Here is a 17,674-nt window from a genome sequence, read left to right as displayed (position 1 = left end):
GGCTGAAAACAAATTCCTTTATTCATTATATTACTTGATCCATCTCACCCCAGCGTTGTTGAAGCACTAAACTAACACGCAGAAAGCAGCAGGAGCACACTGCTGCATGTGAAGGGAGAGCTGTCCCTTTAGGGCAGCCCATCTTACATCAGCTTCAGCTAACAGTGTGGTTTTTCAACACAGCTGAGCTAATCTAATGACTGCTGTCCACAGCCACACGTCCATACCATCTTTTTTTGCTAGCACTGGCATTCCTTTAACCACAGTAAGCCAGTTCAGGGTGTTAACCCACAGAAAACTATTCAGTATTCCTTTTTGTAGGGGGAGTTTTCAACAGCAGATCATTGTGGAGCTTGAGGAGCTGGGCTAGCAAAAGAAAAGCAATGGAAACACAGCAGGGAGGCTTGACATTATGATGGTAGCTTAACCATAGCAATGTGCCTGATTAATCTGAACAGGTACCTTAACAGTTCATGAGCTTTTTGTAATCTGAGCGAACAGAGCTGTTTTGTATGTAAAAACTGTTAAATCCTCCAGCAAACACAAACATTATTATTACTGTACAGATCTGAGTTGGCTCCACATATGTCAGGTGATGATTGAATAACTACTTGCTCAACTACAGCACTGCAAAGTTACTAGCTAGTCATATGATGCAGGTAGGCAAAATAGTGCATTTGTAATCTTATGCAAGAATCTGATCACAGGAAGATACTTTGCAATTTTAGTGAGAAGCGAATTGGAATTGCAAGTGTTAGGTACAGTATGTAACTGTAATTTTACTGAATTTGCTGCATAGCTTTTTTTTCCTGCCTCTGCACATTAAAGGTGTGTGGTGTCACCTCATGAGGAGTTTGAGTACCACAGGAATGCACTGCTCCAAGAAAATTGTATAAATGTCTTTGGCTAGGTTTAAAGTATGTGGAGATTAGTATAGATGAGAAGCATTTTAGGTTACTTGAGCTTATCCTTCCTGATCAATCTCCTATTACTCATAACTGCTTTTATCTCCTACCAGTCTTCCCCTATTCTTTAGCAGACTCACAACAAAAGAGAAAATACTTCCTTAATACCTATTCTACCTATTAATCAGGATTAAAATCTACAGAGATTTGCAGACATATAATGGTACTGGATTATGTTAAAGCTCTAAATTTGAACAGCGACTTTTTTGTTAAAATAGTTCACCAGAAAATATACCACTCTCTGGGTCTGCCTGTATGTAATTAAGCATTATTGGGTGCAGGTCCCTAGTCAATGAGTTGAAAGAGGACTATGACGTTCCTGGAGTTACTTTGTGGTTTCATTGGAAGGCATACATGACAACACTTGTTGAGATACGCAGTTAACAAGAACCAAACCAAACTGCCTTGCTTCCTTGTGCATGGCTAGATATGAAGGCTGTTGTGGTTTCACCCAGGATCTTTGGTATGAAGTCCATAACAGAACAAAAAGGAGGAAGGAAAAGTGTTAGTTGCTTTGCCTGAACAAATGGCTGTTTCATTGTTTGCAGATACACGTCATAGAACAACCCCAGGTTTATCCTAACATTACAGGTGCATGCACAAATGCATGGTACACGCGCCTGTTATCTGGGTATGACCCCTCGCACGTGTGTCTCAGACAACAGTGGTTGTTTTTTACAGCTTAGAAAACTTAACACAGATAATACTTGAAAATTGCCGAATGATTACTTGTGTTGCCCAATTTCAAACACCTTGACCTGTTTTTTGAAAGTAATCAGCATTTTACGGCACTTTCTGTTCAGAGCACAGCTCTCACTTGACTATAATGGAAGCTTCCCTCTGATTCTGTAAAGAGCTTGCTTTAGGTGGCTTGCTCCACCATGGAGCAGAGTTGGAATCCAGGTTAGCAGAATTATTTTTACTTACTCTAACTGTGGAGACCACCTTTTTCCTTTCTTCTTATGATCTCCTGTCGTCTTCATTTCATGTGCTCTGATAGTGGCAGGTAAATAAACTAGAGGTCCTGTAACCTCAGTCATCTTCAGTGCACCATCATGTTTCACTCTGTGAGAGGGTCTGCTGTTTGGTGAGCCAAGTGTGGACAGGACTTCTTTGGAGGAAATGGGTAAATGAAGCCTCTAGTGTAATGCACAGTTAATCAACCCTGCCTTTTTAAACTTCTCAGTTCTTTCTGTTCCATTATCATTTTCTGAATATACGGGGTTGAAGGTATAATTTTGCCTGAATAAAATGAAAACAAAACTAGTGGCAAGGAAATTTCGTCATGAAGAATTATGTAGCAGTTGTTACGTAGGTCACCAGCTGGATTTAGACCTCTTGCATGCGCTTGCACCTGAGGTTACTGAATAACCACCCTGCAGGAGTAGGCTGTTACCTCCTGCGTAAACCTCCTGCTACAAACCGTACACGTAATTTAGCCATGAGTATTGTAAGTGGTTTGTTATCTACATTCACACACTGATACGGAGGACTGCTGAGATTACTTCTGGTTTCTCTGACAAGTTACATTCTCCCAGTACAAACCTCTGTGCACTGACTTGTCCTCCTTTCCTGTCTGATCCTGTCCAACTCTCACCTCACTTGGCTTCTGCCTTCCAGCTTTTGTGCTTGTGTGTCACCCATCTCCTGTGGCAACCTTAACTTGCCATCTCCTAACTTGTATGCCTGAGTATGCAGCCTGTTGTTGCAGTGATCTCTTTCAATGATCTGATCTTGTGTGAACCAAGCTATTCAGGGATACGATCTTGAATTATAGGATGTGTGCTTCAACACGAGTTTGGAAGTGGTTAGAAGATTAATGCTATGAGCTAACAAGCTGAATCACACTGTATCTGATCAGGATGAAATCATCCAAGAGCACAGTGGTAGATATGCTTAGCCACAGCATGTTTTTTTGAAACTGTGCAAGTGTAGTATAGACAAGCCTCTTTAAATTGTTGGTAATTAACATTTTTTTATTTTGCACTGAAATTTGAAGCATTTAATTACTTTCCTCACACTACTATAAATGCTGTCGTTAGAGGCTTGTCATCTGCACCACCGAGATTTAGTGCATCTAATCCAAGCAAATGAAAACTCCTAATCTATAACTCTTAACTGTATCATGCTAAATGGTGAGATTTTTCTGAACTGCTGATATGAAGGGGGAGAACTGCCAAGATGCTTAAGCTGAATAAAGATTTTTATCCCCAGTGCTTGTCTAGTCTTGCTGCTTTTACTTGGGGCATAATAGCAAATAACCATTGTGTTTCATTTTTCATAGATGCTACCAGACCTGAAGGCAGACAACCAGAGGCTAAAAGATGAAAATGGGGCCTTGATCAGAGTTATAAGCAAACTTTCCAAATAAAGGGTTTACTACAGCAGCAGATAACGGTATTGCACATCACTAGTAACTCCAGTGGACCATCGTATGGCAGTCACTGGAAGTGTGAGAAGATCCCTTGGAGACTGTCATTTTCAGATATCCTGCCAAACGCCCTCTTACCTGTGTGTTTTTTTGTATCAAGATCATTGTTTCTGTTAAAATGCAGCTGCTGAGAAGATAAAATGACTGAGAAACCTTGTTTACAGCTACAGCATAATAAGGAAAGTGTTCAAGGCCAGATACGCCTCAGATATTTAACCAGTAAGCCTTAGTTGTACATAAACACTTTTACATCATCAAAAGCTTTCAGCTCTCACAGAAGACAGTTACTCAATAATGTTTTTGTTGTGCCACAATTCCCAGTTTTTTTCTATACTCAGTTTTTCTTTAAATCTTAAGTTTGGATTTTTTTTTCCCTTCTAATTATTCATGTACCAGATTTTCTTGTACAGTGTTTTCACAGCTTTACCATTTGCAGAGACCACACGCCCTTTTAAATTACATATTTGTGTAGCTACCTAGAGTTGTATTGTCCAGCCACCTGGAACAGAGATGTTTGGTGGAACATTTGCTTTCACTGTTTGTGCAATATGCATTTATTTCCTATACAAAATGCTTTAAAAGTCAGTTGAAACTAGAAATATTTTAAGAGTCCTGTTTTCTGCCTTTATTGGTCACTTTAAAGAAAAAAAAAAAGACGTTTGTAGTGAAAGATGTTAGATCCTGTAATCATCACATTCATTTGAGCAGGTACTGAGTGATGCTGTATATATAAATGTGTACTGGTTTGATTTTTCAGACCACCACGTGGCATGCTTGAATATATTTCCCTATTGCAAATGTCTGTTAATGCAAATTAGGCTACTCCAGAATAGTGTGTTTAACAAAGTTCATTAATTTTTATGGTATAAAGAATTTAGACATTGTACATTGTATGGAGCCCTATCTTTACAAAAGGTCTAAACTATATAAAATACTTTATTATCTTTTCCTCCCATTTTTTTTCATTTGATAGTGTTCACCATAATAAAAAATTGCATAAATATAACTGCTTCACTACATTTCACATACCTGTATTTATCTGAGTGCTGTCCAAAACTGTTGTGCTAGCCAAAGTAATGTACTAAATCATTTGAAAAACATAACCCATTACACTCACATTAATGTTTATATGCACTGTTGTTGCCATGTGAGAAGGCATCCAATTTGATAACACCATCATGTCAGACCATTTTATACATTTCAGTGGCCTTTAAAAACAAAAAACGTACTTAAGTGAAGATCGCTTTTGTTAGAAACAGCTTTTATATTTTCACTAAACCATTCAAAATACGACATCCTATTGGCACATAGTTTATTGCCTAAAACCACTGAACAGATCAGCCATTAAAACAAACTGTACATTGTAAAGCTTGTAGTAGCTATTGTATTATTGATTATATTGTATACTATATTAAATGTGAATTTGTACCCCTTCATTTAAAAAGGTCATTGTGTTCTACTGCCTACTCGGGGGGTGGGGGTTAGTTTTACGGGGGTGGGATACGTTTTGGTAAGGAAGACATGATGTCCTCTCTCTGTTGATTGGTTTTTTGAAGATGTAAGGTTATGCTCTTACTACCAAGCTCAGGATCCTTGATTTTAAAGGTACACAGATAGTTTGAGATATCTTATTGTAATTGATCTGTATGAGAGGTGGGTCTGAACCATAGGGACTTCCATTGTCTTATGCTAACATAAAATAAAGAATTGAATGGCTGCAACGTATTGAGTTCTGTTAGAAGACAGTTAGGCATATTCTGGATTATATTTGGTAAAGTTTGGGTGCCTGTGAATGATTAAATACATGTTTCTAATATTTTAGTGTTTTATATTTAGGTTATTTATTCTTTATATCTGAAAAATGAATGGCTACTGTGCTATATTGATTTTATTGGTAGTACTGAGCAGACCTTGTATCTGCATGAAACTAGTTGCAAAACCCACTATTTTGGAAAAAAAAAATTGTATTTTGACATATACAAATAAAATGAATACAAACTATTTTAAATGTGTGAAAGTTTTACTGAGAAGACATTGAAATTTGTTATGAATTTAAACCATGTTATAAGTTTGCTATTTAAATTCTTCGGTGGGCATTTTTCATTCATTGCGTTACTTGGATGCAAAGTTCAAGTACCTTTCAAAGATTGTAATCAAATTGTGATTATTTGCACATCATTGTACATGCACATCTGTAAATGCAACAGTAAAAATGCCATATTTATGCAATCTGTAACAACTTGGACAAATGTTTATATATTTTACATAAACCTGTCTGTGTGCAGAATCTGAGAACCATTTTTTACGTGATATTAACCGAATCTCACAAAGCAATTGCTAAACTTGTGTCACCGTCTTATTGTACTGATCGTGTTGCAGAGCAAACACATCCCCAGAAAATCCAGCTACCACAGAGACAACATGGGTAGTGGAGGCCTATTCTATTATTTAGGAGACAGTTTGCATACGAGAAATATATGATTGCTGGCTGCTGACTCTGGCAAGCTTCCTTAAGCGACTAATGGCTTAAATGGTATTTAAGCTTCAAAACAGCAACGTAGATTTTCAGGGGACTTGTCCCAGTGCAGAAGGGGATCTTTATGTCCCCAAATTGACTTTAAATACATATGGAGGCATGGAAGTAGCTGGTGCTGGAGAGCTAAGAGGCAAAAGGCATGCCCAGAACCAGCCCCCGCTGTGAAGGAAGCCATAACCCAGAGAGGAGGAGTGACGGCAGGTGGGAAGGCACCCGGGCAGCAGAGCGCAGGGAGGGTGGAGGCAGCGTGGCTGTGCAAGGATTGCCTGACTTCATGGTTCCAAACGTAGCTGTTCTTACCTAGAAGACTCGGGAGCTAGAACTTCTTTTTTTTCCCACCCCCTCTCCCTCATCATGAACAATTCCCTCTGGACCTCCCCAATTCCTTCTACATACCGATCTCAAACTTTTGCTATTTCCATGCCAGGTTCCAAAAAGAACAGTTCTAATTCACACTCTCTAGGTTGGTGCCTTTAAGTACAAAATGTGAGTCTCAGTGGTTCTCTCCTTTAGAGATTCCTTCCATGCTAAACTTTGGTTTGTGCTCAGATGAACATTAAACCAGTGGGTATTTCTCTTACCTGGCCACTGCCCATTTGGTAGTCTTTTAAGAGCAAATGTGTTGTCAATCGAACAAGCGTTGTCTCATTTCTTTTTTAGAATGAGTAACTATTTACATGTCATCTTACAGAAGAGAAGAAAAGCATGCTTTGGGGGAGCAGAAGATCCCCGCTTTAGGAGATGTGTGCCAAGGGAGAAATTTTAATTATTTCCTTAACCTTTATGTCGTGGTTTAGCCCCAGCCAGCAGCTAAGCACCACGCAGCCACTCACTCACTCCCCCCTGGTGGGATGGGGGAGAGAATCAGAAGAGCAAAAGTAAGAAAACTCAAGGGGTGAGGTAAAGACAGTTTAATAGGTAAAGCAAAAGCTGCGCATGCCAGCAAAGCAAAGCAAGGAATTCATTCACTCCTTCCCATGGGCAGGCAAGTGTTCAGCCATCTCCAGGAAAGCAGGGCTCCATCACGCGTAACGGTGACTTGGGAAGACAAACACCATCACTCCAAATGTCCCCCGCTTCCTTCTTCTTCCCCAGCTTTATATACTGAGCATGACACCATATGGTATGGAATAGCCCTTTGGTCAGTTTGGATCAACTCTCCTGGCTGTGTCCCCTCCCAGCTTCTTCTGCACCTGGCAGAGCAGGGGAAGCTGAAAAGTCCTCGACTGGTGCAGCAACAACTAAAACATCTCTGTTTTATCAACACTGTTTTCAGCACAAATCCAAAACATAGCCCCATACCAGCCACTATAAAGAAAATTAACTCTATCTCAGCTGAAACCAGGACACCTTATCATACAGAAGCGGGTTCCGTATGAGATGGTTCCTACCCCTGCTAGCTGACTTAACCTTGAGGTTTATAGGCAAGAGTGAGGGCACCAATTAATGCCAAAAACATCCATATGACAGGAGACAGGAAATCTACACAAAGAAAAGCAGGTAGCGAGGAGGAAGTATGCCACGCTGCCAGACTTGGAAAGGCAGCACCACGTCAGAAAATGAACAGTTGACATGGAGAAAGACAGGAGATGCATCAGAACAAAACTGGTCAGCAGTCAGAGTTCAGGGCCCCACTGCACCCGAACTCCTGAACAGAGAAAAATTGTCCAAGGCTACCAACAGTATGAATTATGCCTTGCTGCTGGCTTGTAATACTGCTCAGAGGAGGTATTAATTTCTTTTCAAATGAAGTGATTATGAAAAATAATAATTACACTGACTCATACTCGATCTGGGTGATCCTGGAAGTGGCTTAACTCTCACAGCTGGCACTTTACCATTCTTTTATGGGCATCTTGTGGCTTTACCCACCTGTGTAGCGCAGCAGCTCCTCCAGAAAGGGACACGCACCTTTTTGTCTCTGTCATGTTGGCAGAAGCCTAAACAGAGGTGGCCAAATGTGCCACGCTGCAATGCGGTGCAGCCACAGGTCCTGGGAGCTTCAGCTGGGCCTCCCCAGAGAGCTCCATGCCCTCCGTGGGGTGAGGGGTGCCGGGGCTCTTGGCAGCTGTGGCCTCAAGCCTGTCCAGTACTTTTTTAGTTACACTGAAAGTCACTTTCCCCCTTTTAGTGGTAGCTTCAGCTTCTCTAACTTGACATGATGCAGTGCGGGCAGTAGATAATTTTGACACTTTCATTGTGCAACTGAAAGGTTAATATGTTTTACAGATGAAATTTAATTTCCATCTACAATCTGAAGGACTGTCACAGCAAAACACGACACAAATTCACTACATAATGTACAGTTTAAAAAAGAAAATCTCCACAGCCATACAAGCATTACAGAATTTTTTGTGGAGCCTATTTTTAAAGAGGGTGGAGAAACAATTGTAACTGCATTGTAGAGGGTTGCTTTCCCGCCTGCTTTAAATCTTAGAATAGTTTTGTTGCAGCTCTGCTGGTCACCTCTCTGAAATTACAGGTTGGTTCCCCCCCGCCCCATGCAGGAATAGGCACTCTGTTGGGGGACAGAAGAAACAATTTGCTGAAGTTTTTCAGAAAAGTTCTCGCTGTTCATGGTTATGTACACAATGTTAACATTTAGCTATGGTGATTCAGCTTCCTCAAGTTCCTAGGTCAAAGCCACTAATAACAAGGGTAAAAAATGCCGGTGACTAGACTTATTTGCTTTACATTTGTTTTGATTGCAGGAGCAGCAGTTGGGGTTTGTTAGAGAGTAATAGCAAGTAGTATTGTGCTCTGCCTCAGCATAGATTTAACGTAAAACTAGAACAGTCCTAAAGGTGACTGCAGGTTCCTGCATAGAAGGCAGAATTGAAAAAAATGTGAAACCTCCCAAACCCACAATGAATTGCTCACACTTTAAAGGGAGAGCTGCTGCCACACTGATGAAGTCATCGGCTATTCTTGCTTGTGTCAGCACCTCCCCATCTTGTATTACTGATTAGATAGGAAAAGTATGTAGCCTTTAGAGAAAGGAGGAACTGTTCGCTTTTTCCTCTAAAAACATCACCTGTTGGATGTCTAATGTTTCTGATCTGGCCCAGGGATAATTACAGCAGGGACAAAAGCCTCACATTCCAACGCTAATTATTTCACCCTTCTTACTTGGGTTCTACACGTCTGTTTTGCAAACCTATTAAAGCTTAGCAGAAGTAGTTAGCCAAGACAGCACAATTCATCTTCCAGTGTGGTCTTTTCCCTTTGTTTTATTCGCTGGAGAAAAAACCATGGGGGGTAGGGGGTGAGAAGAACCTATTTATTTCCTTGGTACCGTGTTTCTGCGCTCCACCTGTTCCACTAGAGGGTCCTTTGAGCAGAGACTCACTGGGCTGAATTCCTCTTTTAGCAAACCAGTGCTGGGAGAAGCTGCTGCAGATCTCGCTGTCCTGCGCATCCCGGCTGCCTGCACCGGCTGCGGTGGGACCCCCGGCACGGCTGGCTGCTGCGCCTCCACTTGCCCCCTCGTCTCCCCCAAAAGAAAACAGCAAATAGCCCTGTTGCCCTCGTTCGTGTCTACATTTCATGTTTTAATGATATGTCTCTACCTCAAAAAAGGACAAGGCCTGATCTGAGGGAGCTGCCACATTACAGCTAAAATAAAGCCACTGCTCTCTGTGAGCGGTTACCCGGACCTGCACCCCAAGTCTTCCAAAGAAAAGCGCATGACTTCATTACATCAGCTGGTACAAAATACACATTTACACAAAACACACATCTAGGTACACAGTCTTAGTCACTGCCCAGAAAGAAGATTTAATGAAAAAGTGAGTTTGTTTAAAGATAAAAATCCACATTTACATCAACTGCTGATACCACGGGCATGCTTCTCCAACTGTTATCAGCTCACCTCTCTGTTCTTAGCTGTATGAAAAGCAGCAAATTAGACTAAGCCCTTTCCTCCTGCTTAATCCATGGCTATAGGTGCTGCATTACGTTAAGTAAATTGCCCAGTAACTCATGCTCAGCTCCCCTTGTATAGAAGGCCAGTGGTCTATGAAACTGAGAGCTTTCACTACAGGCTTCTATTATGCTTCTTTAGTCCCCTGCATAAAAAAGGAGAAACTCTACTTCAAATTACAAGGGGGTGGCGGGAGGCGGAAGCAATGCTACCTAGGGACTGAAGTGCTACTATTACTTCTCCAGTTTCTGCCTACAGACAATGGCACCGAGAGGGGTTTTCAGCCCGCGGGGGAGCCCCGGCCGGGGAAGGGCCGCTGCCGGGCGGCTGAGCCGGGAGGTGGCACCCGCAGGCTTCGCTCCGCCCGGGCTCCCCCGCTGCTCCGCGGGGAGAGCTGCGGCCGCGCCGGACGGCCCCGGCCCGGGCAGCAAGGCACGGCCTCTCAGACCTGGTCCGTGTTTGTCTGCTTCCCCCCCCCCCTTTTTTTTTTTGCCCCGACAACGGTCCGTAGGAACGGCTCAAACGACAGCGACTCGAGGAAATTCTGCCTCTGCGCTAAGCTGAGCCAGTTCTCGTATGACAGATGGAGCGTGGCAGAGAACAGCAATCGCAAACTAATTTAGGCACAAGGGATGCGCTGAGTTAGTCTGAACGCGGCAAGGACTCCTTTGAAATATCTTACACTGAAAGCCTGCGAAAGGAGCTGCACGATTTAACACCCTGGGAATGGCAGAGACCCTTGGCTTGGCTGAAATCCATCCCATTGGGAGGCAGAAACTGTCACCCACGGAGGCCTCGCCGTGCGTCTGGGGGAACACATCTGTCAGTGAGCGCAGACAGGGACCCGCTGCACAGTGAGCACTCCGTATGGTGTGAAGAGACTTACAGACTAGGAGCAGACACTCACCAAGCACCACAGGACGGCTCTGCTACAGCTGAGAGAGAGGAAAAGCAAAAAACATAATCCTCCTTATCAAAAGTTGTCGAGCCGGCAGTTCCGGGCAGCACTGAACTTGGCTGAAATGCCAAAACACTGGTTAATTCCTTCTTGCTCAACCCCCTTTCAATATGATCACTATATGAGCGTGTTGCTTTGCTTTGTAACCAGAGCAGTCTGTACACCGTGAGCTCCTTGTAGTCCTCCCTTTGCCCCCTTCAATCTCTCCTCCCTGTTCATTGCCTTGCAAGCATGGCAGCACACCACGCACACTCACATCCTTCTCCAGTCTCCTCAACCTTTTCTCCTCAGCTCTGCATGGATAGGGTTCTGCCCTACTTCCAAGCCACTGTATGTAATTCTTTTCTGTGCAAGAGAGGGCTTTGAGCTCTAATTACATTCCCTGTTATTCAGGGTGATAGCCACAATAACCAAAAGACCCCTGAAGCCACTTCCCCTGGGACTTTGAGCACTGTGAATCTCTCCTTGTCTGGGGAGTGGCACTCAGAATTGCTACACGCAGACACTGAGTGCAAGAACTCCCTTCATATTTTACTAACAAGTCACTACAAGCTTACCGACATGCCAGAGCTGCTGGAGAGAACAGGCTCTCCGTCTTCTGCTCATCTCGGCTGTCAGTCTTCTCAGTCACTCCTGTGTGCCACCCAGATCACCAAGACCCTCCTTGGACATTCAGTTCCCCGCACTTCTCATTCAGTCCTTCTGGTACTTGCTGCCTATTTCTGCCTATTTGCCTTAGACCATCTCCCATCTTTCTGCTCGCTTCTTGCATTTTCTACTCACTTGCTGCTTCTCTCTCCTGTTTCACTCCCCCTTCAGACCTAACCACTGGTCACTTCTTCCCGAGCTAGTTGCTCTACAGTCATACCTTCTATTGAATTCGCTACTGTCCACAATTCCTCTCTCCACAACTCAGCAGCCTCGACACTTTGCGTGCTCTCCCTCCACCTCTGTTACTCACCTCCCACTCCCCCTTTCCTCACACTGCCTTATCCCGAGCTCCCCAGAAGCACACATCCCTAAGGGTTTCAAAGACCCCATTAATCTTTTCCTGACCACTGGATCTTTTTTTCACTGATAAGCTAATCTTTACTCAGTAGGAATGTCTCTACTCAGCCATTTAGTTCCCACCTACTCTCGTTTCTCTCTAATCCAAGGGGGTGGTTTTACCATAAACTAAGCACACTCTACAAGTCACCTGTTCCCACTTAATCTGGTTAGTGCCCTCCTCAGGAATCAGCACTATTTTCCATAGGCCTCTCTCCTATTTTTCTCCTTCTCCCTAAACAGTTTCAGGGTGAAAGCAGTGAAAGGTCTCACGCTTCTTCCCTTGTTTTCAACCCATCAAGGTGTTTGCAGGCAAACAGGCATTCACTGTTTCTTCATCAGTTTCCTTTCATCCCTTTTTGACTGTCCAACAATAAAGCAAATACAGAAGGCAAGGCCTGTTGGGTCCTAATGCCTAATTTGGGAATAAATACTATAAACTGAGCATTGGCTGAGGATTTGCTTGTACGCAAGGGATGAAGTATGCAGCTTGTCCTCTTTCAAGTAACTTTTCAACTTAAAACATCTTTTTAATATGTATTTAAAACTTGTCATCTTAAATACCTTGGCAGTTTTCACCTTGAAACAGCAAATAATGTATATTATGAGCAAACCACAAAATTCGTTTTTATGCATTGTCCACGTTTGTCTATGTAAAATCATTACAATTTAGGCACATAGATTTTGTTCCAATTGTTCACACAAAAATTCAGTCCCAGGCTTTCATCCTAGATGTTCACAGCATGGCCATGTATCACTGAAGTAAGTTTCATAATATAAAATATCAACACAATTTGAACACTAGGAAGTACATTTTATTTTTTATGTTCTTTAAGCTATTCTCTCCCTTTGTAGTCTGTTTGGTTTCATACACGCTGACTCTGAACTCTTCTGAGTGCTTTCCCCTCCTCTGCTTACACTCACTGATATGTCACAGCCATTGATTGATTGCTGTTTGTGTTTGGCTTGGACACTTCCAGATGATTGCTACTAATAACCAGTACTAAATTCCTGAAATATCTGCCCGATTCCTTTTACAAGGCCAACTTCGTTATGGTCCGTCATATGAAACACAGTAGGCCCTGGGAATACTGTGGTGCAGGAGAAAAAGAATCGCCAAATGAACAGATAGCTCAAACAAAGCATTGTAAAAAGCCATCACACTAAATTCTGCATGCATCATCTACTGCATTTCAGTGAAGGCCAAGTTTCTTAGTCAGCTCTAACTATGATTCTTTTGGGACACAGTTTTGTGCCCATTGCACTATTCTACTGCATGTGGCTCATCACCTGCATGAAGTTAGATCAAAAGGATGCAGGGACAGCACTTTAACCGAGAGGTACACGGCGAGAATCCAGAGACCTGATTCATTTTTACAGACTTTGTACTGGTCTTTCAAAAAATAAAAATAATTCTTAAGAGCTAGAGGGCTGTTAATTTAAAAAAAAATCCCTGAAGGGTTATGAACTGTAACCAGTACCAACAAGACATGGACTGACAGTGAGCCAGTAACCACTGGATTTGGTTTCTAATTATTCATTTGTGTGCTTACATCTGGAGATACAGAAAGACAGGAACTGAACTGTCTTTGGTGTGGACCAAAATGTGATTAACAATGTTTTAAACCGTAATGAGAGTTAGCTGTATAGAGATGAGTATGGTCAGAGGTTGCTGTCTTTAAGAAGAATGAATAGGGTCTGTAGGTGCTGGAAATGTATCATAAACGTAAAAAACAACAGAGGTAGTGTTATTCAGATAAATTAAGGTTATCTTGAGGGTAACTTAAACCTAAGATTTTATTTCTGTCTTATGGATAGGTACAGTCAGCTCTTCGTTACCATCTTAGATGGCACGACAGCTTGGTAACCTGGCGGCTCCCCCACTAGCTAAGATGGTGGCAGTCCAGGTGCCCACGTATCCCTGAGAACTCAAGAGTCTAGAGGACAATGTGGCACAATGACACGCCACAGAAAACACCCAAGGCTAGCTTATGTCTGGAAGACTACATGAGCTCTCTGTCTCGTGGAGGAATACAAAGACACCAGAGGCACCTCTGTCTGAAAGCAGTTTGTTCCCAAAAGGGCAAGTGTGGAGGCTGGACTAATGAGCCAGCATACACACAAATCCAATTCCTCTGTGTTACGCTCCCTGGTGTTCTTACTGTGAGGCAGCATGGGCATTCTGCAGGAGCATTTTAGTTTGACAGACTCAGTGCTGCTCAGGTATGTCTAGGTAGCTTGTTACCTTGGAAAATTTTCCCCAGCGTAAGTCACTTTATATTTGTCTATACTGAATTCCATCTGCCACTTTATCACTGCCACTCAGTTTGGCAATTTGTTATTTTTCAGCTTCTCAATTTGTTCTGTTTCTTTCCAATACTTTGATTTTGATGGATCCTCCATAATGAAGGGCTCCACTGCGAGATGCTCCCTAGGTTCCTTCACAGTGAACACAAAAGCGAGGGCCATAATGGGAAAACTGTCTCCTCCCAGTGTTTCTTTTGTATGGAGATCATATCCTGGCCCTACTGACTTGCCATCAGGGGATTTGCTTCTATGCCTTTTGCAAACTGGTCCTCAAGCATATTTATAGCCTGCCTTATAGCATCCACCCTTTCCTCCCTTCTCTCCCAATCACGGTGAAGCTTGTCAGCATCATTTTTTCTCTACCTTCTTATACCTGTGTAACATTTTGACTCCATGTCTGTTTTTCATCCCTACTCCTCAACAGGGTGGTCCAGGGCATACTTACCCAGTTCAAATCTGGCCCTAGAGGGTACCTATTTGGGCAGAAAAAAAGAGGTAGCATGCTTGCTCAATAAACTGTTTCAAAGCTATACTGACTGAACTTCATCACAAATAGAAAGGAGTAATAAGATAAGCTGAGTCATCGGTTTATACCCTCATACGGTGCGGAACACGAGAAGGAGCAACAAACCATCTTACAGAGTGAGACTGTGAATTGTGGCAGAAAACGTTCTCATCACGCCTTTGAAGTCATCTGCACAGATACTGATCCATTGCCATCCCCACTGTCATTCTTATCCAACAACTGCCAACTGGAGACAGATGGCAATCTCTGCATTAATTCCTCATACTGTAAGATGAAATGCTTGAAAAAAATCGAGCAAACTTCTTTCTGTAAGTTTTGTTTTTTTCCTTTTCACACTGTACTCCTCCATCAGCTGGATGAATGAACTTTGCTGCAGGACACAATACTAGTTTGTTGGTCAAAACCACCTAGTTCAAAGAAACTATGTAGTTATTTTTGGTCAAGTGATAGCAGAGTTCACAATGGTAAAACACATGCAGAAACTAGATTAGAAGATGGACTCTAGGACTGATCTTGAATGCTAATACCTCCTGATAAACCCAGCTATTTCACAAAGCTCTGCTGTATTTAGTGCCAGATTTCGAATCAGGCCCTAGCACTTAGAAAAAAAGTTTGAAGCATCCAACTCAGTAGCACAGCAAATAGGATAAAATTGGTATTTCAGTAAAAGTGGGACTGTCAGATTTGTATGAGTTTCCAGGAGCAAGTAATAACAAAGTAATCTAGTTAAACCACTGACTACAGTGACTACAACATAATTAATTGTTAGAACCTTACAGAGGAAAACCTTGCCAGAAGGTTAGCACCGTGACACTAAGCTCGAGTGAGGGGAAAAAAAGAATAATTTAATTAACTCCTGGAAGAAAAGGAAATAAAAATCCATGATGATAGGCTAAGCCTCTCAGACTTAGATAGCGTGCATAGCTCAGCAGTAGCAGAAAGTGGTATTAAATTACAAGGGATAGCAGTTTATCTGCATTTAGACAAAAATGCAAAAACAACCAAGACCAAGCGATAACAGAATTTGGTAGGTAAGAAGAGATAAACCAAAGATTAAGAGAGAATTTGAAAAGCAAACAGTACAGATGTAAACAGAAATAAAAACTCCCTCTACATGCTTAAAAAAAAGGAAGTTGGTTAGAGACAAAATACACAATGACTTCACTGTTCAGAAATGAGACTACAAGCATTTCCATGTTACCTTTCACAGCTTCACACCTTCACTGGGATCTGCTACAAGTGAATCTTCTGAAGTCATGGGAAAGAGGCCAATGGTCAAGACTGTGGAGCACCACCTAATTATTTAAACTCTTTTGACCGTCTCTGACAGAGATATTAAATGCCCTGTTAGCGATTTAACTGGGAATAACAAAAGAGTGCAAGGAGGAAGACACTTGCAAAGTATGTTTCAGTAGGTTTTGTCTCATCCTAGGCATGTGGTCTAAGGCAGCATGAGTGGTTTCAGAGAGAAGTATTGCCACAGGACAGCAGAGCATTGGCTTGGAAAGCATTAGTAAGAAAAGGTTAAAAGGAAGAGTCAAGAGGGATAGTAGTGCTATGTTTGAGGATTATTTTACTTTTACGGGGAGATTTGACATTAGAAATGTCATGGAGCATAAGTGGGGATTTTACAGGAAGGTTAGAGGGAAGGTACGGTAAGAGATTTAATGTGAAAGGTTTAAAGAGAGGTTTTTGGAATGTTATAGATAAAAAGAGGAACAGGTATTTCTACAAAAAGATGACAGTAAGATTTCACTGAGTCATAGCAATCTTAAGCAACAGCATTTATGGAAGGATAGTGCAGACATAAGTAGGTAGATAGGTTAGTTGGGGTACAGCGATGGGTGTGAGGATTATCCAGCAGGTGAAATTTAAAGCAGCAGAGAGGGAAGATTTAATGAGACAGCACCGGAGCAAGCTTAATAAACCTAGTTTAATAAAGCCAGAGTGATAAAGCAGGTAGAACAAGTATGTGACTGAAAGAGTTTGTATTGGGGGGAAGAAACCTGAAGAATGCTGACTGAATGGACTTCAAAGGGGATCCAATATGGGCAGCAGTAGATAGGCACACTAAGTGACAGAGGTTCATGGAAGTTCAGGTAAGGCAGGCAGAGGCATGTGAAGTCCAGAGCGGAAGGAAGAGTATGCGTGTTGAAGAGACAGGCAGGCAAATACAGTAATCTCAACAGAGGCTTTGGGGAGAGCTTCCAGAGATGCTGAAGAGTGTGAGAAGGAGGGAATGTTTCAGTGGAGAGGACACCAGCACCAATGGGTATAACAAATGTTTGCTAAGCTTGGAGCCCGACAGTAATGAGCAAACAGACATGGGCAGGAATTAGGATGTTGTCCTTAATCTCCTCTGCCAATAATATGTTATTGTGTTCACTAGTTTATTTTCCAACCCTTGAAAACTGCCACTTCAGAAAAGATTACAGCTCAGATAAACTTGTACACAGAACACCTTAATAAGGTTGGATAATTTGGTTGAATCTCTAGAAGAATTTACAAAAATCTTAAACAGCTTGCAAACCTTAAAAAGGAACCAGCTTTAAAGTGCCCAACCCCAAAATGCACTTCATTTCCTCAAGATTTTAAGAATAAATGATGGGTTTTATTCTAAATTGAAAAATGAAGTGTTTGTTTTTTGCCTAGCGAAGGAGCTCAAGATCATCCTACCCAATCCTGGTGGTAATTTTACCTCTAGGGGAGAGTCTCATTCCATAATAATGAATATATAAAACCCAATATCTTAAGGCTTAGGGACCCTTGTCACTATGCCAGCTTAAAACATAGCTAATAAAATGAACTGGCCTTAAGAATATCCTGAAGATTTTTTTGGTAAGAAAAGTGCTGTTCTAAAAATGTTTGCAAGCTATTAAGCTGTTCTCCATTGTGGCAGAGGAAAACATGCAGCGTGATACTTGAACTATTTGGGACTTTATCCCTGAAAGCTCTCCAGCACAGACAACCTTATTGAGATGC

At 42.0% G+C, this 17,674-nt stretch overlaps 1 protein-coding gene across 1 annotated transcript in view; it reads left to right on the top strand.

The window, feature by feature from the left end:
- Positions 1-5,686, top strand: part of PPP1R12A (protein phosphatase 1 regulatory subunit 12A) — a 124,784-nt gene extending 119,098 nt beyond the window's left edge. Inside the window, exon 25 of the mRNA XM_072864354.1 lies at positions 3,250-5,686. Within this exon, the coding sequence (XP_072720455.1) occupies positions 3,250-3,336 (87 nt within the window). The 3' untranslated portion in view covers positions 3,337-5,686. The remainder of the gene's footprint in view (positions 1-3,249) is intronic.
- Positions 5,687-17,674: the final 11,988 nt, after the last annotated feature.

Source organism: Ciconia boyciana, chromosome 1 (assembly GCF_034638445.1).
Source record: "Ciconia boyciana chromosome 1, ASM3463844v1, whole genome shotgun sequence".
Lineage (NCBI taxonomy): Eukaryota > Metazoa > Chordata > Aves > Ciconiiformes > Ciconiidae > Ciconia > Ciconia boyciana.
The sequence above is the reverse complement of the archived record's forward strand: the minus strand, read 5'-3'. Positions and strand labels throughout refer to the sequence as shown.